Source organism: Pseudophryne corroboree, assembly GCF_028390025.1.
Source record: "Pseudophryne corroboree isolate aPseCor3 chromosome 3 unlocalized genomic scaffold, aPseCor3.hap2 SUPER_3_unloc_4, whole genome shotgun sequence".
NCBI lineage: Eukaryota > Metazoa > Chordata > Amphibia > Anura > Myobatrachidae > Pseudophryne > Pseudophryne corroboree.
Window position 1 is genome coordinate 1,219,297 of NW_026967530.1, and position 18,561 is coordinate 1,237,857.

General features: G+C 48.3%; 1 protein-coding gene across 5 annotated transcripts in view; it reads left to right on the top strand.

Annotated features, from left to right (window-relative positions):
- LOC134984195 (zinc finger protein ZFP2-like) overlaps positions 1–18,561 on the top strand; it is a 30,863-nt gene that overhangs the window by 3,068 nt on the left and 9,234 nt on the right. The window contains exons 1-4 of one of the 5 annotated variants that reach the window (XM_063949826.1): positions 12,441–12,520; positions 12,637–12,734; positions 12,860–13,779; positions 16,033–16,143. In XM_063949826.1, the coding sequence (XP_063805896.1) occupies positions 12,637–12,734; positions 12,860–13,779; positions 16,033–16,143 (1,129 nt within the window). In that variant the 5' untranslated portion in view covers positions 12,441–12,520. Of the gene's footprint in view, positions 1–12,440; positions 12,521–12,636; positions 12,739–12,859; positions 13,780–16,032; positions 16,144–18,561 lie in introns of those variants that run through there. The other 4 variants (XM_063949825.1, XM_063949827.1, XM_063949828.1 and 1 more) reach the window with 4 other exon arrangements.

An 18,561-nucleotide genomic window follows, 5' to 3' on the forward strand; every position in this document is an offset into this window, starting at 1 on the left:
ATGGGACATTATACAGTAACACTAGGGGATGTGTCCGGGTGATGACTGGGTATGGGGCATTATACAGTAACACCAGGGGACGTGTCTGGGTGATGACTGGAGAGGTGACTGCCAGGAATGGGGCATTATACAGTAACACCAGGGGACCTGTCTGGGTGATGACTGGAGAGGTGAATGCTGGGAATGGGACATTATATAGTAACACCAGGGGATGTTTCTGGGTGAGGACTGGAGAGGTGACTGTCGGGAATGGGACATTATACAGTAACACCAGTGGACGTGTCTGGGTGGTGACTGGAGAGGTGACTGCTGGGAATGGGACATTATACAGTAACACCAGGGGACGTGTCTGGGTGTGACTGGAGAGGTGACTGCTGGGAATGGGGCATTATACAGTAACACCGGGGGATGTGTCTGGGTGATGACTGGAGAGGTGACTGCCAGGAATGGGACATTATACAGTAACTCCGGGGGATGTGTCTAGGGTGATGACCGGAGAGGTGAATGCTGGGAATCGGAAATTATACAGTAACACCAGGGGATGTGTTGGGTGATGACTGGAGAGGTGACTGCTGGGAATGGGGCATTATATAGTAACATCCGGGGATTTGACTAGATGATGACTGGAGAGGTGCCTGCTGGGAATGGGACATTATACAGTAACACCAGTGGACGTGTCTGTGTGGTGACTGGAGAGGTGACTGCTGGGAATGGGGCATTATACAGTAACACAAGGGGATGTTTCTGGGTGAGGACTGGAGAGGTGACTGTCGGGAATGGGACATTATACAGTAACACCAGTGGACGTGTCTGTGTGGTGACTGGAGAGGTGACTGCCGGGAATGGGGCATTATACAGTAACACCAGGGGATGTGTCTGGCTGATGACTGGAGAGGTGACTGCTGGGAATGGGCCATTATACAATAACACCAGGGGATGTGTCTGGGTGATGACTGGAGAGGTGACTGCTGGGAATGGGGCATTATACAGTAACACCGGTGGATGTGTCTCGGTGATGACTGGAGAGGTGACTGCCGGGAATGGGACATTATACAGTAACACCGGGGGATGTGTCTAGGGTGATGACCGGAGAGGTGAATGCTGGGAATGGCACATTATACAGTAACACCAGGGGACTTGTCTGGGTGATGACTGAAGAGGTGACTGCCGGAAATGGTGCATTATACAGTAACACCAGGGGATGTGTTGGGTGATGACTGGAGAGCTGACTGCTGGGAATGGGGCATTATACAGTAACATCCGAGGATGTGACTAGATGATGACTGGAGAGGTGCCTGCTGGGAATAGGACATTATAGAGTAACACCAGGGGACGTGTCTGGGTGATGACTGGAGAGGTGACTGCTGGGAATGGGACAATATACAGTGACACCAGGGGATGTGTCTGGGTGATGACTGGATAGGTGACTGCCGGGAATGGGGAATTATACAGTATCACCAGGGGACGTGTCTGGGTGATGACTGGAAAGGTGACTGCCGGGAATGGGGCATTATACAGTACCACCAGGGGATGTGTCTGGGTGATGACTGGAGAGGTGACTGCTGGGAATGGGGCATTATACAGTAACACCAGGGGATGTGTCTGGGTGATGACTGGAGAGGTGACTGCTGGGAATGGGCCATTATACAGTAACACCAGGGGACGTGCCTGGGTGATGAATGGAGAGGTGACTGCTGGGAATGGGGCATTATACAGTAACACCAGTGGACGTGTCTGGGTGGTGACTGGAGAGGTGACTGCTGGGAATGGGACATTATACAGTAACACCAGGGGACGTGTCTGGGTGATGATTGGAGATGTGACTGCCGGAATGGGTCAATAGACAGTAACACCAGGGGATGTGTCTGGGTGATGACTGGAGAGGTGACTGCTGGGAATGGGTCAATAGACAGTAACACCAGGGGATGTGTCTGGGTGATGACTGGAGAGGTGACTGCTGGGAATGGGGCATTATACAGTAACACCAGGGGACATATCTGAATGATGACTGGAGAGGTGACTGCTGGGAATGGGGCGTTATACAGTAACACCGGGGGATGTGTCTGGGTGATGACTGGAGAGGTGACTGCCAGGAATGGGACTTTATACAGTAACACCGGGGGATTTGTCTAGGGTGATGACCGGAGAGGTGAATGCTGGGAATGGGACATTATACAGTAACACCAGGGGACGTGTCTGGGTGATGACTGAAGAGATGACTGCCGGGAAAGGGGCATTATACAGTAACACCAGGGAATGTGTTGGGTGATGACTGGAGAGGTGATTGCTGGGAATGGGGCATTATACAGTAACATCCGAGGATGTGACTAGATGATGACTGGAGAGGTGCCTGCTGGGAATGGGACATTTTAGGTTAACACCAGGGGACGTGTCTGGGTGATGACTGGAGAGGTGGCTGCTGGGAATGGGGCATTATACGTTAACACCAGGGGACGTGTCTGGGTGATGACTGGAGAGGTGACTGCTGGGAATGGGGCATTATACAGTAACACCAGGGGATGTTTCTGGGTGACGACTGGAGTGGTGACTGTCGGGAATGGGACATTATACAGTAACACAAGTGGACATGTCTGGGTGGTGACTGGAGGCAATGAGGAAGGCTAGTCAGATGCTTGGCTGCATTGGGAGAGGAATCAGCAGCAGAAAGAAAGAAGTAATAATGCCACTGTATAGGTCATTGGTACGGCCTCATCTAGAATACTGTATTCAGTTCTGGAGGCCATATCTTCAAAAGGATATTAATACATTAAAAACTGTACAAAGGAGGGTAACTCAAATGGTGTATGGTCTACATCACAAAACATACCCAGAAAGACTAAGAAATCTCAATATGTATAATTTGGAGCAGAGAAGGGAAAGGGGGGACATGATAGAAACTTTCAAATATATGAAGGGTTTTAACTAGAGATGAGCGGGTTCGGTTCCTCGGAATCCGAACCCGCCCGAACTTCAGTTTTTTCTTCACGGGTCCGAGCGACTCGGATCTTCCCGCTTTGCTCGGTTAACCCGAGCGCGCCCGAACGTCATCATGACGCTGTCGGATTCTCGCGAGGCTCGGATTCTGTCGCGAGACTCGGATTCTATATAAGGAGCCGCGCGTCGCCGCCATTTTACACGTGCATTGAGATTGATAGTGAGAGGACGTGGCTGGCGTCCTCTCCGTTTAGACTAGAGAAGAAATAGATAGGAGAGTGAGAGTGAGACAGTGACACTTCATTTACTGGAGCTTAGGAGGAGTACTCAGACAGAGAGTGCAGAATTTTGCTGATAGTATATTAGTTAGTTATACTAGTGACTGACCAGTGACCACCAGTGCAGTTTTATATTATTTAATATAATCCGTTCTCTGCCTGAAAAAACGATACACAGTGACTCAGTCAGTGTCACATACCATATCTGTGCTCAGCCCAGTGTGCTGCATCATCTATGTATAATATCTGACTGTGCTCACACAGCTTAATTGTGGGGGAGACTGGGGAGCAGTTAGGTTATAGCAGGAGCCAGGAGTACATTAAAATTAAACAGTGCACACTTTTGCTGCAGGAGTGCCACTGCCAGTGTGACTGACCAGTGACCTGACCACCAGTATAGTATACTATATTGTATTGTGATTGATTGTGTCTGCCTGTAAAAGTTAAACACACGTCGTGTGACTGACTTGTGTGGTGTTTTTTTATTCTATAAAATAAAAAACTCATTCTGCTGACAGACAGTGTCCAGCAGGTCCGTCATTATATAATATATACCTGTCCGGCTGCAGTAGTGATATATATATATTTTTTATATCATTATTTATCATCCAGTCGCAGCAGACACAGTACGGTAGTTCACGGCTGTAGCTACCTCTGTGTCGGCACTCGGCAGTCCATCCATAATTGTATACCACCTACCCGTGGTTTTTTTTTTCTTTCTTCTTTATATACATACTACATCTCATTATCATCCAGTCTATATTAGCAGCAGACACAGTACAGTACGGTAGTCCACGGCTGTAGCTACCTCTGTGTCGGCACTCGGCAGTCCATCCATAATTGTATACCACCTACCCGTGGTTTTTTTTTCTTTCTTCTTTATACATACATACTACATCTCTTTATCAACCAGTCTATATTAGCAGCAGACACAGTACGGTAGTCCACGGCTGTAGCTACCTCTGTGTCGGCACTCGGCAGTCCGTCCATAATTGTATACCACCTACCCGTGGTTTTTTTTTTTTTCTTTATATACATACTACATCTCATTATCATCCAGTCTATATTAGCAGCAGACACAGTACAGTACGGTAGTCCACGGCTGTAGCTACCTCTGTGTCGGCACTCGGCAGTCCATCCATAATTGTATACCACCTACCCGTGGTTTTTTTTTCTTTCTTCTTTATACATACATACTACATCTCTTTATCAACCAGTCTATATTAGCAGCAGACACAGTACAGTAGTCCACGGCTGTAGCTACCTCTGTGTCGGCACTCGGCAGTCCATCCATAATTGTATACCACCTACCCGTGTTTTTTTTTTCTTTCTTCTTTATACATACATACTACATCTCTTTATCAACCAGTCTATATTAGCAGCAGACACAGTACGGTAGTCCACGGCTGTAGCTACCTCTGTGTCGGCACTCGGCAGTCCGTCCATAATTGTATACCACCTACCCGTGTTTTTTTTTTTCTTCTTTATATACATACTACATCTCATTATCATCCAGTCTATATTAGCAGCAGATACAGTACAGTACGGTAGTCCACGGCTGTAGCTACCTCTGTGTCGGCACTCGGCAGTCCATCCATAATTGTATACCACCTACCCGTGGTTTTTTTTCTTTCTTCTTTATACATACATACTACATCTCTTTATCAACCAGTCTATATTAGCAGCAGACACAGTACAGTACGGTAGTCCACGGCTGTAGCTACCTCTGTGTCGGCACTCGGCAGTCCATCCATAATTGTATACCACCTACCCGTGGTTTTTTTTTCTTTCTTCTTTATACATACATACTACATCTCTTTATCAACCAGTCTATATTAGCAGCAGACACAGTACGGTAGTCCACGGCTGTAGCTACCTCTGTGTCGGCACTCGGCAGTCCGTCCATAATTGTATACCACCTACCCGTGGTTTTTTTTTCTTTCTTCTTTATACATACCACATCTCATCATCCAGTCTATATTAGCAGCAGACACAGTACAGTACGGTAGTCCACGGCTGTAGCTACCTCTGTGTCGGCACTCGGCAGTCCGTCCATAAGTATACTAGTATCCATCCATCTCCATTGTTTACCTGAGGTGCCTTTTAGTTGTGCCTATTAAAATATGGAGAACAAAAATGTTGAGGTTCCAAAATTAGGGAAAGATCAAGATCCACTTCCACCTCGTGCTGAAGCTGCTGCCACTAGTCATGGCCGAGATGATGAAATGCCAGCAACGTCGTCTGCCAAGGCCGATGCCCAATGTCATAGTACAGAGCATGTCAAATCCAAAACACCAAATATCAGTAAAAAAAGGACTCCAAAACCTAAAATAAAATTGTCGGAGGAGAAGCGTAAACTTGCCAATATGCCATTTACCACACGGAGTGGCAAGGAACGGCTGAGGCCCTGGCCTATGTTCATGGCTAGTGGTTCAGCTTCACATGAGGATGGAAGCACTCAGCCTCTCGCTAGAAAAATGAAAAGACTCAAGCTGGAAAAAGCACAGCAAAGAACTGTGCGTTCTTCGAAATCCCAAATCCACAAGGAGAGTCCAATTGTGTCGGTTGCGATGCCTGACCTTCCCAACACTGGACGTGAAGAGCATGCGCCTTCCACCATTTGCACGCCCCCTGCAAGTGCTGGAAGGAGCACCCGCAGTCCAGTTCCTGATAGTCAGATTGAAGATGTCAGTGTTGAAGTACACCAGGATGAGGAGGATATGGGTGTTGCTGGCGCTGGGGAGGAAATTGACCAGGAGGATTCTGATGGTGAGGTGGTTTGTTTAAGTCAGGCACCCGGGGAGACACCTGTTGTCCGTGGGAGGAATATGGTCGTTGACATGCCTGGTGAAAATACCAAAAAAATCAGCTCTTCGGTGTGGAAGTATTTCACCAGAAATGCGGACAACATTTGTCAAGCCGTGTGTTCCCTTTGTCAAGCTGTAATAAGTAGGGGTAAGGACGTTAACCACCTCGGAACATCCTCCCTTATACGTCACCTGCAGCGCATTCATAATAAGTCAGTGACAAGTTCAAAAACTTTGGCCGACAGCGGAAGCAGTCCACTGACCAGTAAATCCCTTCCTCTTGTAACCAAGCTCACGCAAACCACCCCACCAACTCCCTCAGTGTCAATTTCCTCCTTCCCCAGGAATGCCAATAGTCCTGCAGGCCATGTCACTGGCAATTCTGATGATTCCTCTCCTGCCTGGGATTCCTCCGATGCATCCTTGCGTGTAACGCCTACTGCTGCTGGCGCTGCTGTTGTTGCTGCTGGGAGTCGATGGTCATCCCAGAGGGGAAGTCGTAAGCCCACTTGTACTACTTCCAGTAAGCAATTGACTGTTCAACAGTCCTTTGCGAGGAAGATGAAATATCACAGCAGTCATCCTGCTGCAAAGCGGATAACTGAGGCCTTGACAACTATGTTGGTGTTAGACGTGCGTCCGGTATCCGCCGTTAGTTCACAGGGAACTAGACAATTTATTGAGGCAGTGTGCCCCCGTTACCAAATACCATCTAGGTTCCACTTCTCTAGGCAGGCGATACCGAGAATGTACACGGATGTCAGAAAAAGACTCACCAGTGTCCTAAAAAATGCAGTTGTACCCAATGTCCACTTAACCACGGACATGTGGACAAGTGGAGCAGGGCAGGGTCAGGACTATATGACTGTGACAGCCCACTGGGTAGATGTATGGACTCCCGCCGCAAGAACAGCAGCGGCGGCACCAGTAGCAGCATCTCGCAAACGCCAACTCTTTCCTAGGCAGGCTACGCTTTGTATCACCGGTTTCCAGAATACGCACACAGCTGAAAACCTCTTACGGCAACTGAGGAAGATCATCGCGGAATGGCTTACCCCAATTGGACTCTCCTGTGGATTTGTGGCATCGGACAACGCCAGCAATATTGTGTGTGCATTAAATATGGGCAAATTCCAGCACGTCCCATGTTTTGCACATACCTTGAATTTGGTGGTGCAGAATTTTTTAAAAAACGACAGGGGCGTGCAAGAGATGCTGTCGGTGGCCAGAAGAATTGCGGGACACTTTCGGCGTACAGGCACCACGTACAGAAGACTGGAGCACCACCAAAAACTACTGAACCTGCCCTGCCATCATCTGAAGCAAGAAGTGGTAACGAGGTGGAATTCAACCCTCTATATGCTTCAGAGGTTGGAGGAGCAGCAAAAGGCCATTCAAGCCTATACAATTGAGCACGATATAGGAGGTGGAATGCACCTGTCTCAAGCGCAGTGGAGAATGATTTCAATGTTGTGCAAGGTTCTGATGCCCTTTGAACTTGCCACACGTGAAGTCAGTTCAGACACTGCCAGCCTGAGTCAGGTCATTCCCCTCATCAGGCTTTTGCAGAAGAAGCTGGAGACATTGAAGGAGGAGCTAACACGGAGCGATTCCGCTAGGCATGTGGGACTTGTGGATGGAGCCCTTAATTCGCTTAACAAGGATTCACGGGTGGTCAATCTGTTGAAATCAGAGCACTACATTTTGGCCACCATGCTCGATCCTAGATTTAAAGCCTACCTTGGATCTCTCTTTCCGGCAGACACAAGTCTGCTGGGGTTGAAAGACCTGCTGGTGAGAAAATTGTCAAGTCAAGCGGAACGCGACCTGTCAACATCTCCTCCTTCACATTCTCCCACAACTGGGGGTGCGAGGAAAAGGCTCAGAATTCCGAGCCCACCCGCTGGCGGTGATGCAGGGCAGTCTGGAGCGACTGCTGATGCTGACATCTGGTCCGGACTGAAGGACCTGACAACGATTACGGACATGTCGTCTACTGTCACTGCATATGATTCTCTCAACATTGAAAGAATGGTGGAGGATTATATGAGTGACCGCATCCAAGTAGGCACGTCACACAGTCCGTACTTATACTGGCAGGAAAAAGAGGCAATTTGGAGGCCCTTGCACAAACTGGCTTTATTCTACCTAAGTTGCCCTCCCACAAGTGTGTACTCCGAAAGAGTGTTTAGTGCCGCCGCTCACCTTGTCAGCAATCGGCGTACGAGGTTACATCCAGAAAATGTGGAGAAGATGATGTTCATTAAAATGAATTATAATCAATTCCTCCGCGGAGACATTGACCAGCAGCAATTGCCTCCACAAAGTACACAGGGAGCTGAGATGGTGGATTCCAGTGGGGATGAATTGATAATCTGTGAGGAGGGGGATGTACACGGTGATATATCGGAGGATGATGATGAGGTGGACATCTTGCCTCTGTAGAGCCAGTTTGTGCAAGGAGAGATTAATTGCTTCTTTTTTGGGGGGGGTCCAAACCAACCCGTCATATCAGTCACAGTCGTGTGGCAGACCCTGTCACTGAAATGATGGGTTGGTTAAAGTGTGCATGTCCTGTTTATACAACATAAGGGTGGGTGGGAGGGCCCAAGGACAATTCCATCTTGCACCTCTTTTTTCTTTTCTTTTTCTTTGCGTCATGTGCTGTTTGGGGAGGGTTTTTTGGAAGGGACATCCTGCGTGACACTGCAGTGCCACTCCTAGATGGGCCCGGTGTTTGTGTCGGCCACTAGGGTCGCTTATCTTACTCACACAGTCAGCTACCTCATTGCGCCTCTTTTTTTCTTTGCGTCATGTGCTGTTTGGGGAGGGTTTTTTGGAAGGGACATCCTGCGTGACACTGCAGTGCCACTCCTAGATGGGCCCGGTGTTTGTGTCGGCCACTAGGGTCGCTTATCTTACTCACACAGTCAGCTACCTCATTGCGCCTCTTTTTTTCTTTGCGTCATGTGCTGTTTGGGGAGGGTTTTTTGGAAGGGACATCCTGCGTGACACTGCAGTGCCACTCCTAGATGGGCCCGGTGTTTGTGTCGGCCACTAGGGTCGCTTATCTTACTCACACAGTCAGCTACCTCATTGCGCCTCTTTTTTTATTTGCGTCATGTGCTGTTTGGGGAGGGTTTTTGGAAGGGACATCCTGCATGACACTGCAGTGCCACTCCTAGATGGGCCCGGTGTTTGTGTCGGCCACTAGGGTCGCTTATCTTACTCACACAGTCAGCTACCTCATTGCGCCTCTTTTTTTCTTTGCGTCATGTGCTGTTTGGGGAGGGTTTTTTGGAAGGGACATCCTGCATGACACTGCAGTGCCACTCCTAGATGGGCCCGGTGTTTGTGTCGGCCACTAGGGTCGCTTATCTTACTCACACAGTCAGCTACCTCATTGCGCCTCTTTTTTTCTTTGCGTCATGTGCTGTTTGGGGAGGGTTTTTTGGAAGGGACATCCTGCGTGACACTGCAGTGCCACTCCTAGATGGGCCCGGTGTTTGTGTCGGCCACTAGGGTCGCTTATCTTACTCACACAGCGACCTCGGTGCAAATTTTAGGACTAAAAATAATAGTGTGAGGTATTCAGAATAGACTGAAAATGAGTGGAAATTATGGTTTTTGAGGTTAATAATACTTTGGGATCAAAATGACCCCCAAATTCTATGATTTAAGCTGTTTTTTAGGGTTTTTTGAAAAAAACACCCGAATCCAAAACACACCCGAATCCGACAAAAAAAATTCGGTGAGGTTTTGCCAAAACGCGGTCGAACCCAAAACACGGCCGCGGAACCGAACCCAAAACCAAAACACAAAACCCGAAAAATTTTCGGCGCTCATCTCTAGTTTTAACAAAGTCCAGGTGGGAAACATTCTCCAAATGAAGAGAAGCAATAGGACACGAGGACATGCACTGAGACTGGAGGGGGGGAGGTTCAGGGAAAATTTGCGGAAAAATTATTTCACAGAAAGGGAAGTGGACAAGTGGAATAGCCTCCCATCAGAGGTGGTAGAGGCGAAGACAGTAGAGCAATTTAAACATGCATGGGATAGACATAAGGATATCCTTACAAAGAAATAAGGATCAAAAAAGGTTAGAGATAAAAAATAATATAAAAAAAAAAAAAAAGGGCAGACTAGATGAGCCAAGTGGTTCTTATCTGCCGACAAATTCTATGTTTCTATGGAGAGGTGACTGCTGGGAATGGGGCATTATACAGTAACACCAGGAGACATGTCTGGGTGATGACTGGAAATGTGACTGCCGGGAATGGGGCATTATACAGTAACACCAGGGGATGTGTCTGGGTGATGACTGGAGAGGTGACTGCTTGGAATGGGCCATTATACAGTAACACCAGGGGACGTGTCTGGGTGATGACTGGAGAGGTGGCTGCTGGGAATGGGACATTATACAGTAACACCAGGGGACGTGTCTGGGTGATGACCAGAGAGGTGACTCCTGGGAATGGGACATTATACAGTAACATCGGGGGACGTGTCTGGGTGATGACTGGAGAGGTGACTGCTGGGAATGGGGCATTATACAGTAACACCAGGGGACGTGTCTGGGTGATGACTGGAGAGGTGGTTGCTGGGAATTGGTCATTATACAGTAACATCGGGGATGTATCTGGGTGATGACTGGAGAGGTGTCTGCTGGGAATGGGACATTATACAGTAACACCAGGGGACATGTCTGGGTGATGACTGGAGATGTGACTGCCGGGAATGGGGCATTATACAGTAACACCAAGGGACGTGTCTGGGTGATGACTGGAGAGGTGACTGCTGGGAATGGGGCATTATACAGTAACACCAGGGGATGTGTCTGGGTGATGACTGGAGAGGTGACTGCCAGGAATGGGACATTATACAGTAACTCCGGGGGATGTGTCTAGGGTGATAACCGGAGAGGTGAATGCTGGGAATGGGACATTATACAGTAACACCAGGGGATGTGTTGGGTGATGACTGGAGATGTGCCTGCTGGGAATGGGACATTATACAGTAACACCAGGGGGCGTGTCTGGGTGATGACTGGAGAGGTGGCTGCTGGGAATGGGACATTATACAGTAACACCAGTGGACGTGTCTGGGTGGTGACTGGAGAGGTGACCGCTGGGAATGGGACATTATACAGTAACACCAGGGGACATGTCTGGGTGATGACTGGAGATGTGACTGCCGGGAATGGGGTATTATACAGTATCACCTGGGGATGTGTCTGGGTGGTGACTGCTGGGAATGGGCCATTATACAGTAACACCAGGGGATGTGTCTGGCTGATGACTGGAGAGGAGACTGCTGGGAATGGGACATTATACAGTAACACTAGGGGATGTGTCTGGGTGATGACTGGAGAGGTGACTGATGGGAATGGGGCATTATACAGTAACACCGGGGGATGTGTCTGGGTGATGACTGGAGAGGTGACTGCTGGGAATGGGACATTATACAGTAACACCGGGGGATGTGTCTGGGTGATGACTGGAGAGGTGACTGCTGGGAATGGGACATTATACAGTAACACCGGGGGATGTGTCTGGGTGATGACTGGAGAGGTGACTGCCAGGAAATATGGCATTTTGCAGTAACACCAGGGGACGTGTCTGGGTGATGCCTGGAGAGGTGACTGCTGGGAATGGGACATTATACAGTAACACCGGGTGATGTGTCTGGGTGATGACTGGAGAGGTGACTGCTGGAAATGGGACATTATACAGTAACACCAGGGAATGTGTCTGGGTGATGACTGGATAGGTGACTGCTGGGAATAGGGCATTATACAGCAACACCGGAGAATGTGTCTGGGTGATTACTGGAGAGGTGACTGCCAGGAAATAGTTCATTTTGCAGTAACACCAGGGGACGTGTCTGGGTGATGACTGAAGAGGTGACTGCTGGGAATGGGGCATTATACATTAACACCGGGGGACGTATCTGGGTGATGACTGGAGAGGTGACTGCTGGGAATGGGACATTATACAGTAACACTAGGGGATGTGTCTGGGTGATGACTGAAGAGGTGACTGCTGGGAATGGGGCATTATACAGTAACGCCAAGGGACGTGTCTGGGTGATGACAAGAGAGGTGACTGCTGGGAATGGGGCATCATACAGTAACACCGGGGGATGTGTCTGGGTGATGACTGGAGAGGTGACTGCTGGGAATGGGGCATTATACAGTAACACCGGGGGACGTGTCTGGGTGATGACTGGAGAGGTGACTGCTGGGAATGGGACATTATACAGTAACACCAGGGGACGTGTCTAGGTGATGACTGGAGAGGTGACTGCTGGGAATGGGGCATTATATAGTAACACCAGGGGATGTGTCTGGGTGATGACTGTATCACTGTGTGTGTCAGGTTCCTATAAGGTGTCAGGATGTCACTGTCTATGTCTCCATGCAGGAGGGGGAGTATATAGAGGAACACAGGGGTCTGTACAAGGACGTGGTGATGGAGAATCACCGGCCCCTCACATCACTGGGTAAGAGGAGACTGTCATGTATTGTACAGGGGAGAGCAGGTATGGGGGCCCCCTATATACACACATCTGATAATCACATATATATACTGTACTCAGTCACTGTGTGTCTCCTACAGATGGGCCCAGTAACAGAGATACCCCAGAGAGATGTCCCCGTCCTCTGTATTCCCAGGATTGTACAGAGGAGAATCACAGGACCCCACAGGAGGATCAAGTAGGTGGGATTTAGGGTCTCATCAATATACCAAAGTTACTATCACTTTATGATAAGAACAAAACTTAAATGCGTAATTTTATTTGTGTTGTTTAATCTATTACTTAAATCAACAATTATTACAGTCTTCTTTTATTGAAGAGAGAAGAGACGTATGTGACTGATATAAAGGCAGAAGAAGAGATGTATGTGACTGATATAAAGGCAGAAGAAGAGATGTATGTGACTGATATAAAGGCAGAAGATATAGAGGGAGAAGAAGAGACGTATGTGACTGATATAAAGGCAGAAGATATAGAGGGAGAAGAAGAGACGTATGTGACTGATATGAAGGCAGAAGATCCAGAGGGAGAAGAAGAGACGCGTGTGACTGATATAAAGGCAGAAGATATACAGGGAGAAGAAGAGACGTATGTGACTGATATAAAGGCAGAAGATATAGAGGGAGAAGAAGAGACGTATGTGACTGATATAAAGGCAGAAGATATAGAGGGAGAAGAAGAGACGTATGTGACTGATATGAAGGCAGAAGATCCAGAGGGAGAAGAAGAGACGCGTGTGACTGATATAAAGGCAGAAGATATAGAGGGAGAAGAAGAGACGTATGTGACTGATATACAGGCAGAAGATATAGAGGGAGAAGAAGAGACGTATGTGACTGATATAAAGGCAGAAGATACAGAGGGAGAAGAAGAGACGTATGTGACTGATATAAAGGCAGAAGATCCAGAGGGAGAAGAAGAGACGCGTGTGACTGATATAAAGGCAGAAGATATAGAGGGAGAAGAAGAGACGTATGTGACTGATATAAAGGCAGAAGATCCAGAGGGAGAAGAAGAGACGCGTGTGACTGATATAAAGGCAGAAGATATAGAGGGAGAAGAAGAGACGTATGTGACTGATATACAGGCAGAAGATATAGAGGGAGAAGAAGAGACGTATGTGACTGATATAAAGGCAGAAGATATAGAGGGAGAAGAAGAGACGTATGTGAGAAGTGATCAGCAGTGTAAGGAGGAGGAGATCCCTACAGATATCGGCACAGGTGAGTAATAAACACTTATTACAGAACAATCACAGATTCTCATTGCTCAATAACTACAGCAATATCTTATCCTACACCCTCCTCTGTCAGTACAGACTAATGAGGGAAATGTATCTGCCCAGTGAGAGGATCAGGAGCCATCAGCCCCTATTATACTCCTGCTCTCCCCCTCACATCATGTCACTGTGTGTTACCAGCCCAGATATCTGAGCAGTCTCCTCCCCATACTCTCTGGTGTATCTCATACATCAGGAGCCATCAGCCCCTATTATACTCCTGATCTCCCCTCACATCATGTTACTGTGTGTTACCAGCCCAGAGACCTGACCAGTCTCCTCCCCACACTCTCTGGTGTATCTCATACATCAGGAGCCATCAGCCCCTATTATACTCCTGCTCTCCCCCTCAAATCATGTCACTGTGTGTTACCCGCCCAGATATCTGAGCAGTCTCCTCCCCATACTCTCTGGTGTATCTCATACATCAGCAGCCATCAGCCCCTATTATACTCCTGCTCTCCTCATCCATCAGCCCCTATTATACTCCTGCTCTCCCCTCACATCATGTCACTGTGTGTTACCCGCCCAGAGATCTGACCAGTCTCCTCCCCACACTCTCTGGTGTATCTCATACATCACGAGCCATCAGCCCCTATTATACTCCTGCTCGCCCCTCACATCATGTCACTGTGTGTTACCAGCCCAGAGATCTGACCAGTCTCCTCCCCACACTCTCTGGTGTATCTCGTACATCAGGAGACATCAGCCCCTATTATACTCCTGCTCTCCTCACATCATGTCACTGTGTGTTACCAGCCCAGAGATCTGACCAGTCTCCTCCCCACACTCTCTGGTGTATCTCATACATCAGGAGCCATCAGCCCCTATTATACTCCTGCTCTCCCCCCCTCACATCATGTCACTGTGTGTTACCAGCCCAGAGATCTGACCAGTCTCCTCCCCACACTCTCTGGTGTATCTCATACATCAGGAGCCATCAGCCTCTATTATACTCCTGCTCTCCCCCTCACATCATGTCACTGTGTGTTACCAGCCCAGAGATCTGACCAGTCTCCTCCCCACACTCTCTGGTGTATCTCGTACATCAGGAGACATCAGCCCCTATTATACTCCTGCTCTCCTCACATCATGTCACTGTGTGTTACCAGCCCAGAGATCTGACCAGTCTCCTCCCCACACTCTCTGGTGTATCTCATACATCAGGAGCCATCAGCCCCTATTATACTCCTGCTCTCCCCCTAACATCATGTCACTGTGTGTTACCAGCCCAGAGATCTGACCAGTCTCCTCCCCACACTCTCTGGTGTATCTCGTACATCAGGAGACATCAGCCCCTATTATACTCCTGCTCTCCTCACATCATGTCACTGTGTGTTACCAGCCCAGAGATCTGACCAGTCTCCTCCCCACACTCTCTGGTGTATCTCATACATCAGGAGCCATCAGCCCCTATTATACTCCTGCTCTCCCCCCTCACATCATGTCACTGTGACTAAAAGTCTTCCTTTGCAAGAGCACATTGCTGTTCCATTCTGCTCCTAACTGCGCTGTTTTCTACAGCAACAGCACTGAAGCTCCCTGCATCCAGCCCTCTCGGAGGTTGTGACCCTTACTGTGGGGGCCAGTACTGGTGCAGAAGCATGTGCACATATATATTTCTCTATGGATGATATATAAATATTATTGCTCTGGTCTATATGTGTTTAGGATTATAGAGAGTGAAACCCAAAACCTGTCAGATGCATTTCTGTTCCGTGGGTCAAATGAGCCTGGAAATTGAGTTCCACAAGTAGCTCACCCTATGTAAAACCCCTGCTCCAGCAGTGTCCACGCCCGGAGGAATCGGGTTGGATTTATCCTCTGAGCTGGTAGCCTCTCAAAAAGATCACAGTTGGCAGTGCAGATGCCTACACCAGAAGCGGCTTGGGCGTAGGCGCTAGCTCTGTCGGTGGAGTGTCTAGCCAAGGTTCTAGGTCCTACAAGACATGCATCAGGCTCTTTTACCATCTGTTTTACAAAGTAGGACATGGAGGTGATTTCTTAGGGCATGGATCCTGGCGGTGCGTCAGGTACTAATGGTTCCCGACCAAGGACCTGCACAACCTTCCCTTTTTGGGAAGAAACACAGGTCTTTGGTCATTTCTCCAACAGGAATTAATTGACTTGATAGCATTAGCTTGGGACCATAATAAGTTTCCAAACATCTGTTTGCCTCTTTCACTCTTTCCGGCAGATAGAGTACGATGGGAGACTCCTCCAACATGGGACCCTTCTATCTCCTGTCTGTCAGAGAAGACTGTACTCCCAGTTCCTGGCGTTCCTTCCCTAAAGGATCCATCAAATTGTAAGTTGGAGACTATTCTTAAGTCTCATTACACTGTAGCAGAGCTAAATCTTCACCATGCTCGTCTCAGTTCCTGGGTTCAAAAGGCTATTGAAGCCTAGGCTGAGGAACTGTCAACAAGAGATCCTTTTGTGTAAAAGAGGTAGAGGTCAAGCTGCAACAGTCTCAGGACACCAGGATCAGCTAGGCATCCACTACACAATTTTCTGGCAAATCATCTGCCAGATCTGGCTGGCTGGAAAGAAAATCTGGTAATTGGACCTCCTGTCCCAATGGAACAGGTCACATTTATAGACGCATTGACTAATTCGCCTAACACTCAGTGTGCAAATTTGCTTCTATGGGGCAGCAGACCTCTTACCTTCTAGAGGGCCCTTCAATTTGGAATATGGAACTGGGTTCTCCTCACGGTGGATGCCAGTCTTCGAGGCTTGGGTGTCTTGTCAATAAACAGTCACTTCCTGAGGTGTTGGTCCACTCAATAGTCATCCCTATCAATCGCTAACCTGGAGCCCAGGGTTGTATACAATGCCCTTAGTATGTCCTTTTCCAGGGCTGGATTAAGCCTTGTGGGTGCCCGGGGCACTTAAGACAGGGGGTGCCAGGTGGAAGGTGAGGGATGTATATTAGATTGTGCATACCTCCCAACATGTCTCATTTCAGGAGGGACAAAATGCTCTCTACCTGGACTTCCCTCTTAATATATGATTGATGTCACCTGTGTTGAACTATTTAATTGATAAGAAAGATGTTTCAACACAGGTGTTTGCAATCATAAATTAAGAAGGAAGTCCAGGTAGAGAGCATTTTGCACCTCCGGGAATGGGTCATGGTGGGAGGTATAGATGTGTTTATTAAATTTAAACCAATGGTGTATATTAGTTTTAAACAAATAGTGTAATAATGCCTGGGTACTGTTTATAGCTCCACCTAATAGAAAGACAACAATTTTATTACATTTTCTTGAAGTGGAATAAAGACAACTTAAAGAACTCTAAAGTACATAGAAAAATAAAATGTATCTGGTCACATGCAAGACTAGCATCAGCCTCTGTATTACTTACACACTGGGATAGGACTCAGGAGGACTCTGTGTGTTTGTGTGTGTGTGTCTCTATCTCTAGACCCAAATGGTTTAGTTGCATGAAAGTTTACACAAGACTCCCAGGCAGGGAGGAGAACCTATCTCTCGTCTGGTCAGAAAGCTCCATCGGTAGCTCATGAAACATGATTTTCCTGTGTCTCTGACTGCACTGCATTCTGGCTCTCGCATTAAGAAGGAAAGCTAGTGGTATCAGTGTGCTCTGGCTGGGGGGCCCCCTGACACATGGGGGCCCAGAGTACAGTATGCCCTGCATCCCCCCCTTAATCTGGCTATGTCCTTTCCTCTACTCAGAGGTCAGGCGAATCCAGTCAATGCTATAATGGTGGCATGCATGAACAGGCAAAGCGGACTGGAAGCAGAGGAATTATGCGGGAGGTAAGCCTCATTCTCCTCTTGGCTGTAAAGAATACCACGGCAATGTCAGTGATATTCATCCACGAGGTAGACATTTGGGAAGCAGACTGTTAGCCGCCGGTGACGGTAGGCGCCGGCTCACAGGCATTACTAGGCAATGGGGCTGGCGTATCCCTTCTGCTGCCGGGCGTTCTGCTCCGGGCGGTTAGCCTGGCGACCATAGACACCAGGCGACTGGTCTCCAAAGCAGTCGGCTGTTACTGAGCAGCAGGGACACCGCGCGCAGCGCGCCAAGTAGCAGCTGGTGCAATCAGGGTCCAGGGGGTTGGGCGACCTGGCTCTCCCATGATTGGTTGTCTGGACCTTTTTTTGGGGGCCAGGTCAGTACAGCCCCGCTGGTGATAGCTTCTTGCAAGTCTGTCTGCTAACCTCCTGGTTGTCTCAGGTTCCTGCCTGTAATTCCTGGTGTTCCTGTAACCTGCATCAGTTAAAGGGATAAGGTCGACACCACTTAGGCCGAGCTTTTGACCTGTCGACCTATTGACCCTGTTGACCTAAAGCATGTTGACTAATAGTGGTCGGCCTAATGACTGTCGACCTAAGTTGTGTTGACCCAACGGCCCATAACCCAGTTAAAGGGGTCGTGTCCAGCATGTCTTCTGGTCTGCTTCCAGTTGAGTTTATCCGGTTCCAGTACAGCTCGGAGATCCGGTAGTTTCTTCGCTCACCTCTCGTGGCCCCGTGAGTTTGCGGCTCTGCCGTATTTAGCGGCAGAAGTCGCATCTTTTATTATACTTTAATTGTGTCGTTTTCTGCGGTGGTTACTCGCGGCCTTTGTTGTTTATTTTGCAACGGAGTTGCATGTTGTGGCTAGGCCACGATACTTTTTGTTGTACACCTCGAGCAGCAACGGAATCGTCCTCTCCGGTTCCGCCGTTTGCCTTGGTTCCTGCGTTGGG